The sequence below is a fragment of the Mustela putorius genome, unplaced genomic scaffold, assembly GCF_011764305.1.
Source record: "Mustela putorius furo isolate JIRA1106 unplaced genomic scaffold, ASM1176430v1.1 tig00003836_pilon_pilon_pilon, whole genome shotgun sequence".
In the NCBI taxonomy this organism is placed as follows: domain Eukaryota; kingdom Metazoa; phylum Chordata; class Mammalia; order Carnivora; family Mustelidae; genus Mustela; species Mustela putorius.
Genome location: NW_025421989.1, coordinates 19,246,700 through 19,266,152, shown reverse-complemented (window position 1 = coordinate 19,266,152; position 19,453 = coordinate 19,246,700). Strand labels below are relative to the sequence as shown.

Here is a 19,453-nt window from a genome sequence, read left to right as displayed (position 1 = left end):
AGTGTAGGTAACTGTTCTAGTTAGCTATTGGTGGGTAACAAGCCAACGCGAACCAGTGCCTTCAAACTACAATAATTTATTATTTCTCGCCATCAGTGGGTTGCCTGGGCAGTTCTGCTGGCATCTCCCAGTGGCTGAATTCAGCTGGTGCTTGGACTATAAGTTGGCCTTACTGTCATGTATGGGAGCTTGGTGCCCCTCATTGTGCCTACCTTGGGCTTCCTCACATGGTCACTGGGTTCCAAGAGGGTAAGTCCGATTGTGCAAACACTTACCTGCTTGCATCACATTTGCTGATGTCAAAACAAGTCACGTGGCCAAGCCAGAGTCAGTATGGGGACACTACACAAGAGCATGGATATGAGGAGGTTCATTGGGAGCAATTAATTTAATAGGCTGGTATAGCAATAAATCACAGTAATATTAGTAGTACCTGTCATCAGTAGGACTCACAGGACCAATAGATGTCACGGATGTTTTTATATCACGGTTGCTGCAGAACTCAAGATATCATTTATGGTCATTACTACTTCAAAATTCTGGTAGTTATAAGATTCACTGTTAGGTCCTTTTATTTAATAAGGTAAGGAGTATGTATTACTATATCACATTTTGAATTTTAAAAATGTTTTTATAACTATTGAAGTACAGTTAACATTTTATACAGTTAGAAGCATTAATTTGAAAAGGGGTCCATAGGGTCTGTGATGCAAAAAAGGCAAAGAACCCCTGGGAACTTAAGGGGAGACTTCACAGAGGAGACATTTACATTTAGTTTTGAAAGACTGGTAGGAGTCCCTCAGGTGGATGAGCTGGGATACTCCTTTGGGGGAAGTGCTAGTATAGCTCAGTTTCCATTATTCAAATACATAGTTTGAGTAGAAAAGATCACAACAAACCTTGGCAGACACCAAAATGTAAGGAATAAGCAGAGGAAGAGGGGAGGCCAGAGATGTTCTAGAAGCAGCTTCTGGTAAGTAGGTGTACAAAAGGGTGATGTTTAGAAAATCAAGGGAGGTGGTTCAAGAAGGGCAGGCTATGTTAGGGTGCTTTCAGCTGGGAAAACATGGTTACTTAAATGGTAAGAATTCTCTCACAAAGTCTAGAGGAAGGGTGGACTCCAGTAGGTCAACAGTGTTATTAAGGACCTGGTTTCTTTTCTTGGCTTTCCATGCGAAGATTGGTTCTCCTTATGGTTAAGCATGACTGGCAGTAGTAACACATGCTTTCTCATTCGCTAGAGCAGGGGAGAGGACAAAACTCCCACGCTTGGATTACGCTTTTCCTTCAATCTGATTGGACCAACTTAGGTCACATGTCCGCCCCTGACCTGATAGCCAGTGCCATGGGAGTGCCATGCTCTGATTGGCTTGGATTAAACAGGATCAGGTAGGGATGGGGTTAGTTTATCTTAATCACGTGGGAAAGAAATGAATTTAACACAGTGGGGAATGGAATTTGGATGTGCGCCCAACAGTGTCTGTTACAGTAAGATAAGTTAGATGAATTTAGAGAAGTGTTTGTTAATTTGGGCAATTTGGAAAGCTTGGGTTACTGATGGAAATGAAAGCTATATTAATATGGGTTGGTGACTGAGACATGAGTAAATGGACATAGTGGGGGGGTTGATAAATTTGATTTTCTGCTTCAAACAAAGGAGAGAATATGGTAACTAGAGAGACATGTTGGTCAAGATTTGTAGAGTTGTTTTTGCGGTTGTTCCAGTATTCAAGATTTGGCAGTGTTTATGGCCTTAGGGAGGAATATAGGAAGGGGGCTTTTATTTTTGTTATTCTCATTTTTTATTAATATATAGTGTATTCTTTGCCCCAGGGGTATAGGTTTGTGAATCATCAGTCTTACATAATTCACAGTACTCTCCATAGCACACACCCTCCCCAATGTTCATAACCCCCCCCACCCTATCCCTACCCACCGACCTGCCAGCAACCCTCAGTTTGTTTCGTGAGATTAAGAGTCTCTTATGGTTTGTTTCCCTCCTGATCCCATCTCGTTTCATTTTTTTGGGAAGGGGGCTTTTAGAAGAGAGAATCCCTCAGCTTCAAAAAGGAGGAAAGATGTTGCCTGCCTTCTGTGAGCTGGAAAGAAAAGGTTGGGAGTAATGGTAGACTAGTGGTTCTCAGCCAGACAGTACCAGCCATTTAGGGTACATTTGGGAAACTTGGATTGTTCTGCATGTCTTTAGTTGTGTTGAACAGTTATATACTGAAATATAATTCTTACTGTAAATCTTTTCCTTTTGTTCTCCCATCATGTTACCATCAAATCAGTATACTGGTCTCTTTTTTTGGTCTTACATGTGTAGATGGGTGATAAATTTTTATTTCAAGATAGCAAAAGAGTTACTTAGAATATTTGTCGTAAAATAGTGTTAGGTCTAGTAGTTAAAAAAGTTGAGAACCAGCGCTTCTCAAACTCTAAAATACATGGAGCTCTGTTTCAGCAGGTCTGGGGTGGGCCTCAGGGTGTCCATTTTTTTTTTTAAAGCAAGCTCCTGGATGATACAGATGCTGCTGGTCCCCCATTGTACTTTGAATAGCAAGAACTGAAGCAGATTGGTAGATGAATGGCTCCTTGTGTTTTTTATTTTTTATTTTTTTTTAATAATTTTATTTATTTATTTGACATAGAGAGATCACAAGTAGGCAGAGAGGCAGGCAGAGAGAGAGGAAGGGAAGCAGGCCCCTGCTGAGCAGAGAGCCCAATGTGGGACTCGATCCCAGGACCCTGAGATCATGCCCTGAGCTGAAGGCAGTGGCTTAACCCACTGAGCCACCCAGGCGCCCGGCTCCTTGTGTTTTTAAAAGGTGTTTGATTTTATGAGTGTGGTGGGATTTGCAAGAGGTACTGGCCAAAGGAGGAAAAGGTCAGTGAGGGGCTTTGAGGACTCAGTTCTGAGAACGGCTTCGGGAGGTCTATCATGACTGATTCCTGGAAATGGGGACAAGCAAATGGTAGGATTGATGTGGGTTTAAGAGTCTTCAGCTTGGGGCGGAAAGGAATTGATAATATAGGTGTTGGTGGAAAAAGTACTGTGTGTGTGACCAGTATGTGCATATACAATTAAAATATTTAAACCAGAACCATTGTTTTGACTTATCCATCTTCAGGTCAGTAGGGGGCACTGGCGGATTAAAAAACACATTTGAAAAGCTGCCCGGTCCCTATTTGCACACTCACTATTCCAGGAAGTTTTTCTAGGTGCTGCTGCTAGAATTGAATATATATACCCAGTCCCCAGATTCCTGTTACTCGATTCCATTCATTACACAAATGTTTATCATAGTCCAGCTGTGACTGAGCACTGTGCTACACCCTCGTGGGTACAAATAAAAAGTCCTAGTTCTTACTCCGGAGAGAGTCCCCAGATTTGGCCGCATGCCAGAATTATTCAAGAGGTATTTTCCAGGGCCCTGCCCATGGGTCTGATTTCATTTTTATGTGAGGTCCAGGTACCTCTGGTTTTGAACCAGCCCGCCCCGCAGGCGACCGAAACTGGAGGTTAGTGGCGCAGAAATGGCCCATGCCGATGCAGTGTGGTAACCGCTCTGATGTCAAAGTTGTGGCAAGTTGGGTAGATTGGGTCACAACTTCGGCTACACATTAGAATCACATAGCGAGCAAGTCCTGCTGCGCAGGCGGTGCCCAGGTCAGTGCAGTCGGAACCTTTAGGACTGGGGCGTAAGCATCCAGTTTGTAGCGTAGCCGCCCTTGAGAACTAGTGATTTAGAGGAGCGAGCACCAGCAGGGGGCATCAGGAGACTTAGTACAGTAGAACTTTGCCTGCGCTGACCTCTGAAGCTGGCGGGGAGGAGGGGGACCCGGGACGATTGTCAGGGCCTTCCAGGGAGAGCAGAGAAGTGGGTGCAAGGACGCAGCAGGGTTCGGCGCTGTCTTAAGACCTTGGGCTTCACCGTGTTCCCCTGGGCGAGAGACTCAAATTCTCTGAAGCTGTGTCCTCATGGTAAAGCAAGGATAAGACTAGCACCGACCTCAGACTTTTGTGTGGGTATAAATTAACTTGGACCCCAAGCTTCGCACAGTGCTTGGGATCAAGTAAGGGTTCGATAAACGTGAGCTCTTACTGACTTTTAGTGGGCTGCTTGTAGGACGCTGCTACATACTGTTGGGGTTGTGCATGATCTTGGGGCTTTCCAAAAGTATTTTTTACTTTCAAAATTTGTTTGTTGACTGGCTGTGGGAGAAGAGGGGAAAGGAGAATTTAAGGATGCTGCTCAGGCTTTTCGCTTGGAAAACCAAGGGACGGTTAGAACTACTTGGTGGGATGGGAAAGTGGAAGAAGGCTGAGGTGGGTTTGATCTGACACAGATTGGCCCCCTTGAAGTGTCTGTGGACATTATCATGTGGTGATCTGTTGACATGAAACCCAAGGGTATGACGTTTTCATGAGAGATGTGGGTTGGAGATTGGGGAATCATCAGACATCTTGAGGGAGAGAACTTGGCCTCCCGAAAACTCCAACAGTTCCTTCCTGAAGGACAGAGATCTGACCTCTGCTCAGAGCTCCCCACTCCCAGGAGCCTGAGGTGACCGTGTCCTTGGCTAGCAGGCATTTTACCTTACATACTCTGTGGCTGTTTGGTCTTGATGTAATTGTCTATCTTTCTGAAATTAATTTTCTTACCATGAATAGTATATCACTAGTGCAGATTGAGGGGAGAATAATACTGCTAAATGGAAAAGGAAAATCACCTGTAAATTGCAAAAGAAGTGTTGTAACTTTATTTTATGTATTATTTTAAACGCACACATTTGGGAAGATAGTAAAGATTTTTCCCCTGCAATATAAGCATATCCAAAGGACTTCTTGAGAAATTATAATGAATATGTATATTTATACATACACATATGTGTTTATTATGTATATATATTTGTCATATGTGTATATAATGCATGCGTATTTACTCACATAAATACATATTTATGTGCAGGATTAACTGGGTTTTTTTCCTTTCTGACCCTTCAAAGATGTTGGGTGGTGGATCACAAAGAAGAAAATCTGCCCAGCCCCATTGGATGATGTCAGAAAGCACAGGCTCAGGTTCAGTTGATAGTATGTTTGGTTTAGGGCTGAGCAACTTTAATGAAGTTCCTTAATTTCTCAGAGTTCCATTATCAAGATACAGCGGGACCAATAATATGCCCCTCCATTTGGCACAGGATTGTTGGGAGGTTCAAATACAATAACATGTGGAAAGAACCGTAAACTATGAAGCGCTGTATGAATGTAAGCTATTTTCTATCCCTTCTGCATTGCATCTGTCTCCTGAAGTGATCTAGAGTTTTGGGTAGAACCCTGGATTTAGGACTGACTGTCACAAATAGATGAAACTTGCATAAATTCACTTCTTATATAGAACTGAATTCTGGGGGCACCTGGGTGGCTCAGTGGATTAAGCCTCTGCTTTTGGCTCGGGTCATGATCCCAGGGTGCTGGGATGGAGCCCTGCATCGGGCTCTCTGCTCAGCGGGGAGTCTGCTTCCCCCCCCTTTCTCTGCCTGCCTCTCTGCCTCATTGTGATCTCTGTCAAATAAATAAATAAAATATTTTTAAAAAATAATAAAAATTAAAAAAAAAAAAGAACTGAATTCTGCTCAGGACACCCTAACAATTTTCCATCTAAAATGCTAATGGCCTCTTGTGTGCAGCTAACGCTGGGAGAAGAGAAGGAAGGCGTAGATGAATTGTACCTTAAAAGAATGGGGAGCAGAGACAAATGGAAAACAGTAGACAATCGACTAGATATTTATGATAAGTGAATTCATTACCCTGTGGAGCCTACGCATGTTTGTAGACTTTCATGCTTAGAGGATCTTTGTGTATGTGTGCTTGACACTTCAGTCTTTTCTAGGCTAGACTGGAAGTTTTTAGAGCTAAGAAATGAACTTTGCTATTTGTTTGTATGGTACATTTAAAATTACTGCAAGTAATTAGATGCGTAAGACATCTCTATTGCAAAGAAACATATCTGTTTCCAAAACTCGACAGTTAACTTATTTATAATATGACAGGAAAGTGCCAAAAGATTTTTGAAATGAAAGTTTAAAAAGAGTTGATTTTCCCCAGGAATGCTTAAGTGGAATTTTATGGTTAGTGCATATAACATGAAAGTTCATGTAGATATTTTCGGGGGTGTGTGTGTGGAAATCTCAGTCTGAAGATAAATCCTAGAATTTGGAAGTTACTTGTTTTTCACTTGGAGTTTTTCCTAATTTCTGCATGGCCTCATGCCAGTTCTTTTAGAAAACTTGAACAGTGCCAACTTCTTAATGTAGTGGGTTTTAAAACTTCATTCTATACTAAAAGTGGTAGAAGCAAGAATTTAGAGCAAGGGCTGGAGAGTTTTCAATATGCTGAGAGCCTATAACTTTGAATATTAAGCTGTATTTTTATGATAATGGCATTATAGATAGTACAGTTGTATTTTGAATGAGTATTGTTTTAAGGGAACTTTAAATACAGTCACCCTTTGTCTTCCTACTTCTTTCTGCCTCTTTGAAGCAACTCAGTGTGTTTTATTCAAAGCCCACACTGGCTCCAACTTAAGGATGTCTTTGTTTGGTTGGGTGAGGATGAGGAGCCCTTCATGGGAACTGGAGACAGGTTCACAGGCATTTGTTAATGGCTCTAGTTGGGAGGGATATCCAGTGGTTTCTTTCTTCAGAAATATCTATTCATTCATTTGACTGGCCTTTTTTTTTTTTTAAATTTTAAATTTTAATTTAAACTCAATTTAGTTAACATATACTGTATTATTAGTTTTAGGGGTAGAATTGATGGATTCATCAGTTGCATACAACACCCAGGGCTCATTCCATCATGTGCCCTCATTAATGCCCATCACCCAGTTGCCCTGTCCACCCCCCACCTTCCCTCCAGTAACCCTCAGTTTGTTCCCTAGAGTTAAGAGGTTCTTATGGTTTGCCTCCCTCTCTGTTTTCATCTTATTTTATTTTTTCTTCCCTTCCCCTTTGTTAATCTGTTTTGTTTCTTAAATTCCACGTATGAGTGAAATCATGGTATTTGATGGTATTTGTCTTTGACTGACTTACTGTGCTTAGCATAATACCCTCTAGTTCTATCCATGTAGTTGCAGATGGCAAGATTTCATTCTTTCTGATGGCTGAGCAATATTCCATTGTATATATAGACCACGTCATCTTTATCCATTCATCTGTCGATGAACATCTGGGCTCTTCCCATAGCTTGGCTACTGGGGACACTGCTGCTGTAAAGACTGGGGTGCATATGCCCACTTGAATCACTATGTTCGTATCCTTTGGATAAATACCCAGCAGTGCAATGGCTGCATCGTAAGGTAGCTCTATTTTTAACTTTCTGAGGAACCTCCATACTGTTTTCCAGAGTGGCCGCACCAGTTTGCATTCCCACCAACAGTGTCAGAGGGTTCCCCTTTCTCTGCATCTTTACCAACATCTGTCGCTTCCTGAGTTGTTCATTTTAGCCATTCTAACAGGTGTGAGGTGGTATCTCATTGTGGTTTTGATTTGTATATCCCTGATGCTGAGTGATGTCGAGCATTTTTTCATGTGTCTCTTGGCCATTTGTAAATGCCCATGCATATCTTCTGCCTGTTTCATGACTGGATTTTTTGGGTGTTGAGTTTGATAAGTTCTTTATAGGTTTTGGATACTAGCTCTTTATCTGATAAGACATTTGCAAATATCTTCTCCCATTCTGTCAGTTGGTTCTGTCGATTTTTTCCTTTGCCGTGCAAAAGCTTTTCATCTTGATGATTTCCCAGTAGTTCATTTTTACTTTTGTTTCCCTTCCCTCCAGAGATGTGTCTACAAAGAAGTTGCTGCAGCCTAGGTCAAAAAGGTTGCTGATTGTGTTCCCCCCTACGATTTGGTGGATTCCTATCTCACATTTAGGCTTTTCATCCATTTTGAGTTTATTTTTGTGTAGGGTGTAAGAAAGTGGCCCAGTGTCGTTCTTCTGCATGTGGCTGTCCAGTTTTCCCAACACCATTTGTTGAAGAGATTCTCTATTTTCCATTGGACATTCTTTCCTGCCTTGTTGAAGGTTAGTTGACCATAGAGTTGAGGGTCCATTTCTGGGTTCTCTGGTCTGTTCCGTTGAGCTGTTAGTCTGTTTCTGTGCCAATACCATGCTATCTTGATGATTATAGCTTTGTAAACAGCTTGAGATTTGACTGGTCTTTTTAAGTAGGATATATGAAAATAGTAAAGGTTTCTTTTTCTCTTCTTTCCATCCCACAGACGTCAGTCCTTGTGAAATAACAGAATGTTTTTCTTTATGCTTGCTGAAATGAATCTCCTCTCCCATTAGAGGTGCTGATTCACGTGTTGTGTTATGACATGGGTTAAACTGGCAAGTGAGTAAGTAAGCAAGCACCGAGTGATACGAGGACTCCAACAAGTTTCCTGACTCCTCTGTTGATTGCTTACCTCACTTGGCAAATATTGACCCTGAGCCTGTTTGTGGAGTCAAATCATTCGGGAGCACTGTTAGAAGTTGCTGTGTATAATCCAAACATTGACTTTTCTTGTTTTTGTTCGTATTTTTGCAGAGATTTTCATTATGAATCCAGATTATCATCAACTGAATTGAGCCTTCTTACACAGCCGCGTTTTTCCTAAAAAATGTTACTATTCTTTTTTTTCCTTAAGAAAAAGCTGTGAGTAAATGAGATGAGGTTGTAGGCAGTTGTCAGTGAGTTCTGTGTTCTTTGTAGCACAGTGGCTTATTAGGAAATGAAACCTGGGTTTTGATAGACTTTGTGTTGACAAAATAGCTCTTCCTCTTAGAACATACAGATTTTTTTAGTTACTTGAAAAAATGGAAGCGTTTGAAAGACAATTCTTGAAGGAAATTGTTCCCCTCTGATTTTTTTCCTCCTTGTAGTCCCCTAACTCAGAAAAGATTGAATGGATATTGGGGTGCCATTCTGAAAGAGAGAGAGAGAGAAATAGGTAAGCAGTGGTAAGTTTCTGTCTGAATGAGGAAGTTCAGATAAATTTGAAACATGGTAGATTATGTGTCATGTGTGTTCTAAGTCTGTGACGCCAGTACAGCCTGACCAGCTGACTCAGAATGTGCCTGAAGAAATGGTAATCTCACTCCTTGGCCTTGAGGTTCCCTTCCTGTTTATCAGACAAGTTTGTTACTTATTGTGTGACTTTAACAGAAACCGATAACTATTTTTAAAGAGTAGAATATGGAACAGTTGCAGATGAACCATAGTTTCTTTGCTGACCTAATTTTGTGGTGAATTCTGCCCTCCGAAGATAAAATAGAAGTTGGTTTTACGTAAGCCAGAGATAGTGTTTATCTTAAAGACAGCCTCATTTTCCCCTCTTATCTCTTTAGATCACAGTTTGTTTATGGTGGATGAGGAAGACCCAGGAGATATCAGTTACTCTACTGCAGAATTACAGAATTGAGTTTCTCACAAAATAGTTCTGTATTGGGGCATCTGGGTGGCTCATTCGGTTAAGCGTCTGCCTTCTGGGCAGGTCCTGATCCTGGCACAAGTCCCGCATCAGGCTCCCTACTGAGTGGGGAGTCTTGCTTCCCTCTGCCCCTCCCTATGACCCTCGCTCTGTCCCTCCCCCTGCTTGTGCTTCCCCTCCCTCTCTCTCTCTAATAAATGAACTCTTAAAAAATAGTTCTGGGGACGCCTGGGTGGCTCAGTGGGTTAAAGCCTCTGCCTTCTGCTCAGGTCATGATCCCAGGGTCCTGGGATCGAGTCACGCATCGGGCTCTCTGCTCGGTGGGGAGCCTGCTTTCTCCTCTCTCTGTCTGCCTCTCTGCCTCCTTGTGATTTCTGTCTGTAAAATAAATAAATAAATCTTTAAAGAAAAAATAGTTCTGTATTTGTCGTAGTTGGAAGACCATTTTTCTACTTGTAGGTTAAAGTCTAAACTCTTAAAATACTGACTTCACAGCAGCTCACTGACTTCATAATCTATTTACTGTGAAACAGTCTGAAATGATTGTGGTTTCCGTTGTTGTGAAAGTGTAAGTGCTCCCAAATTTATACATCCAAATGAATGCCCATCCAAATGGTTGTTTTGAGAGGATAGATTTAATTATCTTGTCAATACATTTTTTTCCAAGGCACGGTGTCGCTGATCAGTAGGTTTATTCAAAAAATATCTTCATGCATCAAAATATTTTTACTCCTCTTCATTTGGAGTGATCTTCATACTTTGGAAGTTTCTTGAGAATACACTTAGGAACCAGGCACTTTCCTTCTTTGTGTATTACAAAATGAATCAATGTATGTTGTAAAATCTTTAGGAAATACAGAAGATACTAAAGACTCACCCTTAATTCCCCCACCTTTTATAGACAACCACAGTTAACCTCTTTTCAGACTTGTTTGTGGGCATACTTACACATATCTTCAGTTTCCCATTTCCAGAAAACTTACAACCCCCAACCCTTTAAACAGTGCCATTTTCTAATCTGCTTTTCTCACTTACATTTCAAATGTACCGAAACTGCTTTTCTGACAAGCTTAAATTTTGATCTGAAAGCATTTGGAAATGGAAGCCACATGATCACATATTAAAAGTAAATTCCCTTTATTAATTTGTTACATAAATAGTTGGAATAAATTCTGACTCCGTATTTGATCTATCAAGGTTACTACTACTTTGAAGAGAAAGAACTCTTTGAGAAGGCATACTGTTTATTTTTCTCTCTGGCTGCACTTTTTTTTTTTTAACCACCTTAACCATTTTTTTAGCCTTTTTTTTTTGTATTGCAGTAAGAAAACAACACACACATAACAAAAAATTTACTATCTTAGCCATTTTTTAAAAAGATTTTATTTATTTGTTTATTTGACAGAGAGAGACACAGTGAGAGAAGAAACACAAGCAGGGGGAGTGGGAGAGGGAGAAGCAGGCTTCCCGCTGATCCGGGAGCCCGTTGTGGGGCTCGATCCCAGGACCCTGGGATCATGACCTGAACCGAAGGCAGACACTTAACAACAGAGCCACCCAGGCACCCCTATCTTAGCCATTTTTAACTGTACAGTTCAGTAGTGCTAAATATATTCACACTGATGCACGATAATCTCCAGAACTTTTTTTTTATCTTGGGAAGGTGAAACTTTCTATCCATTGAACTTTTCCCCATTTCTTCCTCCTCCAGCCCCTGGTACCCACCATTTCAATTTCACTCTCTGTTTCTATGAATTTGACTACTTTGATGCCTCGCGTAAATGAAGTCATACAGTACTTGTCTTTTGTGACTGGTTTATTTTGTTTAGCATAATGGCCTTGACAGTGGGTTGCTTTCACCTGTTGGCTATTTTGAATAATGTTACTATGAACCGGACTATATATCCTCAGGATCCTGTTTTTAGTTTTTTGGGGATATATACCCAGACATGGAATTGCTGGATCATATGGTAATTCTATGTTAATTTTTTTAAAAGATTTTATTTATTTGACAGAGAGAGAGAAAGCACAAGTAGGCAGAGAGGCAGGCAGAGAGAGAGAGGGGAGGAAGCAGGCTCCCTGCAGAGCAGAGAGCCCAATGCGGGGTTTGATCCCAGGACCCTGGGATCATGACCTGAGCCGAAGGCGGAGGCTTTAACCCACTGAGCCACCCAGGCGCCCCTCTATGTTTAATTTTTCTGAAGAACTTCCACACTCTTATTTTTTTAAAAAGATTTTATTTATTTATTTGACAGAGATCACAAGTAGGCAGAGCAGCAGGCCGGGGCGGTGGGTAGGAGGGAGGCAGGCTCCCCGCTGAGCAGAGATCCCAATGCAGGGCTCGATCCCAGGACCCTGAGATCATGATCTGAGCCACCCAGGTGCCCCGAGGAGTTTCCACACACTTTTCCCTAGGTGTTGCACCATTTCACAGTCCCTCTAGCAGTACACAAGGGATCCACTGTCTCTGTATTCTTGCTAATAACATTTGCTATTTTCTGGTGTTTTGATAGTGGCCATCTTAAGGTATATGAGGTGAGACTATAACTATTTTTTAAAAATAGTATATAAGTAATACTGAATAAACTGTTCTTTTAAAAAGCCAAAACAGTACAGTGGAGATAATATTCAGGTTCCCACTGTCTGTATCCCTTTAACCCTCTTAGAGAAAGAAAGCCTCGATAACCAGTTGGTGTGTGGCTCTCCAGATGGGAAAGGATTGCTGTATAAAATGTAGATATGGTCATGAATGCTCATTATGGCAGGAAGGCTTTTTTTTTTTTTATATTTCACAAATATGGACTCATTTAGTTTCTCTTTATTTTTAATTCGGTGTAAAACACTTTCCTAAGGACAATAGTGTAGCCTGATTTGGGTAGAATTGTTCATTGATTTCATCATTTTGTTTTACCCTAAACTCTTTTACATAGTTTATTTTTTCATTTTGTGTTCTTTTTTTTTTTGGACAAGAATATCCTCAAAAGTATTGTCAGTTTTCATAGACCTTTTTAATTTTTTAAAAGATTTTATTTATTTAGCACAAGCAGGGGCAGGGGGAGGGACAGAGGGAAGAGGAGAAGCAGGTTCCTCTCTAAGCAGGGAGCCCGATGTGGGGCTTGATCCCAGGACCCTGGGATCATGACTGAGCCAAAGGCAGATGCTTAACTGAATGAGCAACCCAAGCACCCCAGACCGCTTTTAAAAAAAATACGTTTCAGATTTTTATCTCTTAACCGAAAAGAATCAGATTAAAAGATTTTGTTTTTAATGAAGAATGTTTTCATGTGGAAATTACTGCAGAAAAGGTTGACTGAAGATCAAAGAACCAGTGTAACATTTGGAGGAAAAATATATAATTATGCCTCGTTTCCTATAAATAGGAGAATATCTAATTTTAAATGACATTTACTGTAAAAATGTCCCCACATGCGCTTATTTTCCGCAGTGATAGAAAATGGTCTCATATAATAACTTTGGAAACAGCTGCACATTTTAATGTATAGATTATATGACCGATAAGTTATATAATAGCTAAAATGCAATAATTAAGGCTTTAGGTTTATTTGTACAGTTTTTGATACTGAATAATTTTGTGTATGTTATCATCAAAACCCATCTGACCTTGATATTAAAAGGGAACTTCTTGTGTGAGAATGTTTTGATATTATTAAAGCAGCAGACTTGGTTTATGGCTCTGTATTTGCTGTGTTTAGAGACTGTACCTACTCATGGGATAGCTGAAAAGATTGTGGTGTTTCAAAAATCATCCTCACGCTCTAAACCTTTGGTTTCTCTGTTACTGCTCTTTTCAGAGGCTGGTCCTAGTGACACTAAGTCTTAACATCAGTCCATTGGGTGGCTGCCAAAAGAAAGAAATGCATAAACTTTCGATTGTTGATTCTGCCTTCTCCCTGTAGTTGTTTCCCAGAATTTCCAGTTGTGGTACATTATTCTTTTCTCTGTGTTTCTCCAGTCCTTTGTCGGTTAGTGCACTCATCACAAGTGGTGTAATTATTTGTCCACTTTTTTAGATGGCGGAGGCAGCAACCACATCTGACTGTCTTTGAAGTCTGTTTTCATTGTTCCATTAAAGAGTTGCTTTGATGTCCTTTGTGTGGCTTATAGGGCCATTAACTGAGGTAGGGAAATGGAGAAAAACAGGGTTTGGGAGAAAGGAAATTCATTATGAGGTAGCATTTGAAACACTTAGTGAAGAAGTCTATGGGGAGTTCCATGTGCAAGCCTGAGGCTTAGGAGAGGCTGGGGTTGGGAATTCATATTTGGGTATAAGTGGCATATGATCGAAGTCAAAGACTTAGATTCAAATGAAATTGCTCCAGAGTGAGAAGGGGAGAGGGTGAAGGACTGCTCTGACTCACCAGCTTTCAAGAAATGGGCAGAGAAAGATAAGGCCCAAAAGGAAAGGGAAAGAATGCCCTACAAAGCATGTACAATGGAGCTAGAGTAGAATCTTGGCAACTGAAGCAAGAGAGAGTATGAAGATGGTAGAGGGGTCACCAGTTTTGGGGTGCAGCCAGGATGCCAGATGAGCATTGGAGTTTAGTAACTGGGAAGCCATTGGTTGCCTTCAGAAGAATGATTTTAGGTACGTTGAGTAGCGAGGGGGGAGGGAATGAAGTAGAGAAAGCAAGTATGAGTCTATTTTTCTTTTCTTTTTTTAATTAATTAATTAATTAATTAGAGAGCAAGAGAACACAAGCAGGGAAAGTGGTAGAGGGAGAGGGAGAGGGAGAAGCAGGCTCCCTGCTGAGCAAGGATTTCCCCATGTGGGTCTTGATCCCAGGACCGTGGGATCATGGCTTGAGCCAAAGGCAGATGATTAACTGACTGAGCCATCTAGGCTCCCCAAGAGTCTATTATTCTAACTTTGTGTTGAAATCTCACATACAGGGGCACCTGGGTGGCTCAGTGGGTTAAAGCCTCTGCCTTCCGCTTGGGTCATGGTCCCGGGGTTCTGGGATCGAGCCTCACATTGGGCTCTCTGCTCTGCAGGGAGCCTGCTTCTTCCTCTCTCTCTCTGCCTGCCTCTCTGCCTACTTGTGATCTCTGTCAAATAAATAAATAAAATCTTTAAAAAAAAAAAAAAGAAGAAATTTCACATACAGAAAAATACACGGATAACAAGTAAATTTTTACAAACTGACCATACTAGCATATCTAGTACTCTAGAACCCCTCATGGTCCTGGTCATTCCCCAGCTTGCAAAGCGTATCCACTATTCTTTTTTTTTTTTTTTGGCCTGAAATTATTTTATTATTATTATTGAAGTATAGTTGACATATAGCGTTTTATTAGTTTCAGGTGTACAACATTGATTCAGCGATTCTATACATTACTCACTGCTCACTGTAATAAATGTAGTTACTATCTGTCACCATACATTATATAATATTATTGGCAATATTGCCTATGTTGTATTTTTCATCTCTATGACTTGTTTTATAGCAGAAGTTTGTACTTCTTAATCCCCTTTATCTTTTTTAAAATTAATATATAATGTATTATTTGTTTCAGGGGTATAAGCTTGTGATTCATCAGTCTTACGCGACAAACAACACTCACTACAACACATATTCTCCCCAGTGTCCATGCCCCAGCCACCCCTTGCTTCCACCCATTCCCCTCCAGCAACCTTCTGTTTTGTGAGATGAAGTGTCTCTTATGGTTTCTCTCTTTAGTTGCGTCTTGTTTCATTTTTACCTCTTTCCCTATGATCTTCTGCCTTGTTTCTCAAATTCTGCATATCAGTGAGATCATATAATAATTGTCTTTCTCTGATTGACTTAATTCACTTAGCATAATAACCTCTAGTTCCATCCACATCGTTGCAAATGGCAAGATTTCTTTTTTTTTTTTTTAAGACTTCATTTATTTATTTATTTATTTATTTGACAGAGAGATCACAAGTAGGCAGAGAGGCAGGCAGAGAGAGAGACGGGGAAGCAGGCTCCCTGCCAAGCAGAGAGCCTGATGTGGGGCTTGATCCCTGGACTCCGGAATCATGACCCGAGCTGAAGGCAGCGGCTTTAACCCACTGAGCCAGCCAGGCACCCCAAGATTCATTTTTTGATGGCTGCATAATATTCCATTGTATATAGATATACACCACGACTTTATCCGTTCATCTGTTGTTGGACATCTGGGCTCTTCCCATACTTTGGCTATTGTAGACATTGCTGCTATAAACATTGGAGTGCAGGTGCCCTTTTGGATCACTACATTTGTTTTTTTGGGGTACATACCCAAGAGTGCAATTGCTGTGTCATAGGGCAGCTCTATTTACAGTTTTTTGAGGAATCTGCATACTGTTTTGCAGAGTGGCTGCACCAGCTTGCATTCCCACCAGCAGTGTAGGAGGGTTCCCTTTTCTCCACATCCTTGCCAACATCTTGTTAATTTTAGCCATTCTGACTGATGTGAGGTGGTATCTCATTGTGGTTTTGATTTGTACCTCTCTGATACCAAGTGATGTCAAACACTTTTTCATGTTTCTGTTGGCCATCTGGATGTCTTCTTTGCAGAAATATCTGTTGATGTCTTCTGCCTATTGTTTGGATTATTTGTTCTTTGGGTGTTGAGTTTGATAAGTTCTTTTTCTTTTTTAAAGATTTTATTTATTTATTTAGAGAGATCACAAGTAGGCAGAGTGGCAAGGAGAGGTGGGGAGGGGAGCAGGCTCCCTGCTGAGCAGAGAGCCCAGTGCAAGCCTTGATAGCAGGACCCTGGGATCATGACCTGAGCCAAAAGCAAAGGCTTAACCCACTGAGCCACCCAGGCGCCCTTGATAAATTCTTTATAGATTTTGGATACTAGCCCTTTATCTGATATGCCATTTATAAATATCTTCTCCATTCTGTCAGTTCTCTTTTGGTTTTGTCGACTGTTTCCTTTGCTGTGGAAGAGGTTTTTGTCTTGATGAAGTCCTAGTAGTTCATTTTGCCTTTGTTTCCCTTGCCTTTGGAGATGTGTCTAGCAAGAAGTTGCTGTGGCTGAGTTGAAGAGGTTGCTGCCTGTGTTTTTCTCAAGGATTATGATGGATTCTTGTCTCACATTGGGTCTTTCATCCATTTTGAGTTTATTTTTGTGTATGGTTTAAGGAAATGGTCCAGTTTCATTCTTTTGCATGTGGCTGTCCAAATTTATCAACACCATTTATTGAAGAGACTGTCTTCTTTCCATTGGATATTCTTCCCTGCTTTGTTGAAGATTAGTTGGCCGTAGAGTTGAGGGTCCATTTCTGAGTTCTCTGTTCTGTTCCATTGATCTACGTGTCTGTTTTTGTGCTAGTACCATACTGTCTTAATGAGTACAGCTTTGTAATAGAGCTTAAAGTCCGGAATTGTGATGCCACCAGCTTTGGTTTTCTTTTTCAACATTCCTTTGGCTCTTAGGGGTCTTTTCTAGCTCCATACAAATTTTAGGATTATTTGTTCTAGTTCTGTAAAAAGTTGATGGTATTTTGATAGGAATTGTGTTGAATGTGTACATTGCTCTAGGTAGCATAGTCATTTTCACAATATTTGTTCTTCCAATCCATGAGCATGGAACATTTTTCCATTTCTTTATGTCTTCCTCAATTTCTTTAATGAATATTCTATAATTTTCTGAGTATAGACCCTTTGCCTCTTTGGTTAGATTTATTCCTAGGTGTCTTATGGTTTTGGGTACAATTGTAAATGCGATTGACTCCTTAATTTCTCTCTTCTGTCTCATTGTTGGTGTATAGTAATGCAGCTGATTCCTGTGCACTGATTTTATATCCTGCCACACTGTTGAATTCCTGTATGAGTTCTAGCAGTTTTGTGGTGGCATGTTTTGGGTTTAAGGTATCATATCATCTGCAGAGAGTGAGAGTTTGATGACTTCTTTGCCAATTCGGATGCCTTTTATTTCTTTTTGTTGTCTGATTGCTGAGGCTAGGACTTCTAGTACTATGTTGAATAGCAGTGGAAATAGTGGACATCTCTGCCGTGTTCCCGACCTTAGGGAAAAAGCTCTCAGTGTTTCCCCATTGAGAATGATATTCGCTGTGAGTTTTTCATAGATGGCTTTGATGATACTATGAGGTGTGTACCCTCTATCCCTACACTCTGAAGAGTTTTGATCAAGAAACGATGCTGTACTTTGCCAAATGACTTTTCTGCATCTGTTGAGAGGATCATATGGTTCTTGTTTTTTCTTTTATTAATGTAATGTATTACATTGATTGATTTGTGGATGTTGAACCAACCTTGCAGCCCAGGAATAAATCTTATGTGGTTGAGGTGAATAATGTTCTGTTGGATCCTATTGGCCAGTATCTTGTTGAGAATTTTTACATGCATATTCATCAGGGATACTGGTCTTTTTGGTGGGGTCTTTCTCTGATTTTGGATAAAGGTAATGCTGGCTTCATAGAAGGAGTTTGGAAGTTTTCCTTCCATTTCTATTTTTTGGAACAGTTTCAGAAGACTAGGTATTAATTCTTCTTTAAATGTTTGGTAGAATTCCCTTGGGAAGCCATCCAGCCCTGGAGGCGTGTTTGTTGGTAGTCTTTTAATTACTGCTTCAATTTCCTTGTTTGTTATGGGTCTGTTCAGGTTTCTATTCCTTCCTATTTCAATTTGGTAGTTTATAGGTATCCAGGAATGCATCCATTTCTTCCAGATTGCCTAATTTGTTGGTATATAGTTGCTCATAATTTCTTATAATTGTTTGTACTTCTTCAGTTTTGGTTATAATCGCTCCTCTTTTTCATGATATTATTTAGGTCCTTTCTCTTTTCTGTTTGATAAGTCTGGCCTATTGTTTATCAATCATTAATTCTTTCAAAGAACCAGCTCCGAGTTGTGTTGATTTGTTCTACTGTTCTTTTGGTTTCTATTTCATTGATTTCTGTTCTGATCTTTATTATTTCTCTTCTCCTGCTTGGTTTAGGTTTTATTTGCTATTCTTCCTCTAGCTCCTTTAGGTGTAGGGTTAGGTTGTGTATTTGGGACCATTCTTGTTTCTTGAGAAAGGCTTGTAGTGCTGTATACTTCCTTCTTGGGACTGCCTTTGCTGTATCCCAAAAATTTTCAACAGTTGTGTTTTCATTTTCATTTGTTTCCATGAATTTTTTAAATTCTTCTTTAATTTCCTGGTTGACCCATTCATTCTTTAGTAGGATGCTCTTTAGTCTCCATGTATTTGGGTTCCTTCCAACTTTCCTTTTGTGATTGAGTTCCAGTTTCAAAGCATTATGGTCCGAAAATAGGCAGGGAATGATCCCAATCTTTTGGTACCAGTTGAGACCTTATTTGTGACCCAAGATGTGATCTATTCTATTCCATGTGCGCTAGAGAAGAATGTGTATTGTTTTGCTTTGGGATGGAATGTTCTGAATATATCTGTGAAGTCCATGTGATCCAGTGTGTCATTCAAAGGCCTTATTTTCTTGTTGATCTTTTGCTTAGATGGTCTGTCCATTGCAGTAAGGGGGCTGTTAAAGTCCCCTGCTATTATTGTATTGTATTGTATATTGTTGATGTGTTTCTTTGATTTTGTTGTTAATTGGCTTATATAATTAGCTGCTCCCATGTTAAGGGCATAAATATTTACGATTGTTAGATCTTCTTGCTGGATAGACCCTTTAATTATAATAGAGTGTTCTTCCTCATCTCTTATTACAGTCTTTGGTCTAAAATCTAATTTGTCTGATGTAAGGATTGCCACCCCAGCTTTCTTTGATGTCCATTAGCATGGTAAATGGTTTTCCACCCCCTCACTTTCAATCTGGAGGTGTCTTTGGGTCTAAAATGAGTATCTTGCAGATGGCATATTGATGGGTCTTTTTTTTTTTTTTTTTTAAATCTAATCTGATACCCTGTGTCTTTTGGTTGGGGGCATTTAGTGCATTTACATTCAGGGTAACTATTGAGAGGTATGAATTTGGTGCCATTGTTTTGCCTGTAAGATGACTATTATGTATATT

At 40.3% G+C, this 19,453-nt stretch overlaps 1 protein-coding gene across 3 annotated transcripts in view; it reads left to right on the top strand.

Moving 5' to 3' along the window:
- The window catches only part of APOO (apolipoprotein O), a 61,047-nt gene that overhangs the window by 1,659 nt on the left and 39,935 nt on the right, over positions 1–19,453 (top strand). Inside the window, exon 2 of one of the 3 annotated variants that reach the window (XM_004769164.3) lies at positions 97–249. The exons of 1 other annotated variant lie outside the window; for it this stretch is intronic. In XM_004769164.3, the coding sequence (XP_004769221.1) occupies positions 178–249 (72 nt within the window). In that variant the 5' untranslated portion in view covers positions 97–177. Of the gene's footprint in view, positions 1–96; positions 250–3,882; positions 3,986–19,453 lie in introns of those variants that run through there. One more of the 3 variants, XM_004769168.3, reaches the window with a different exon arrangement.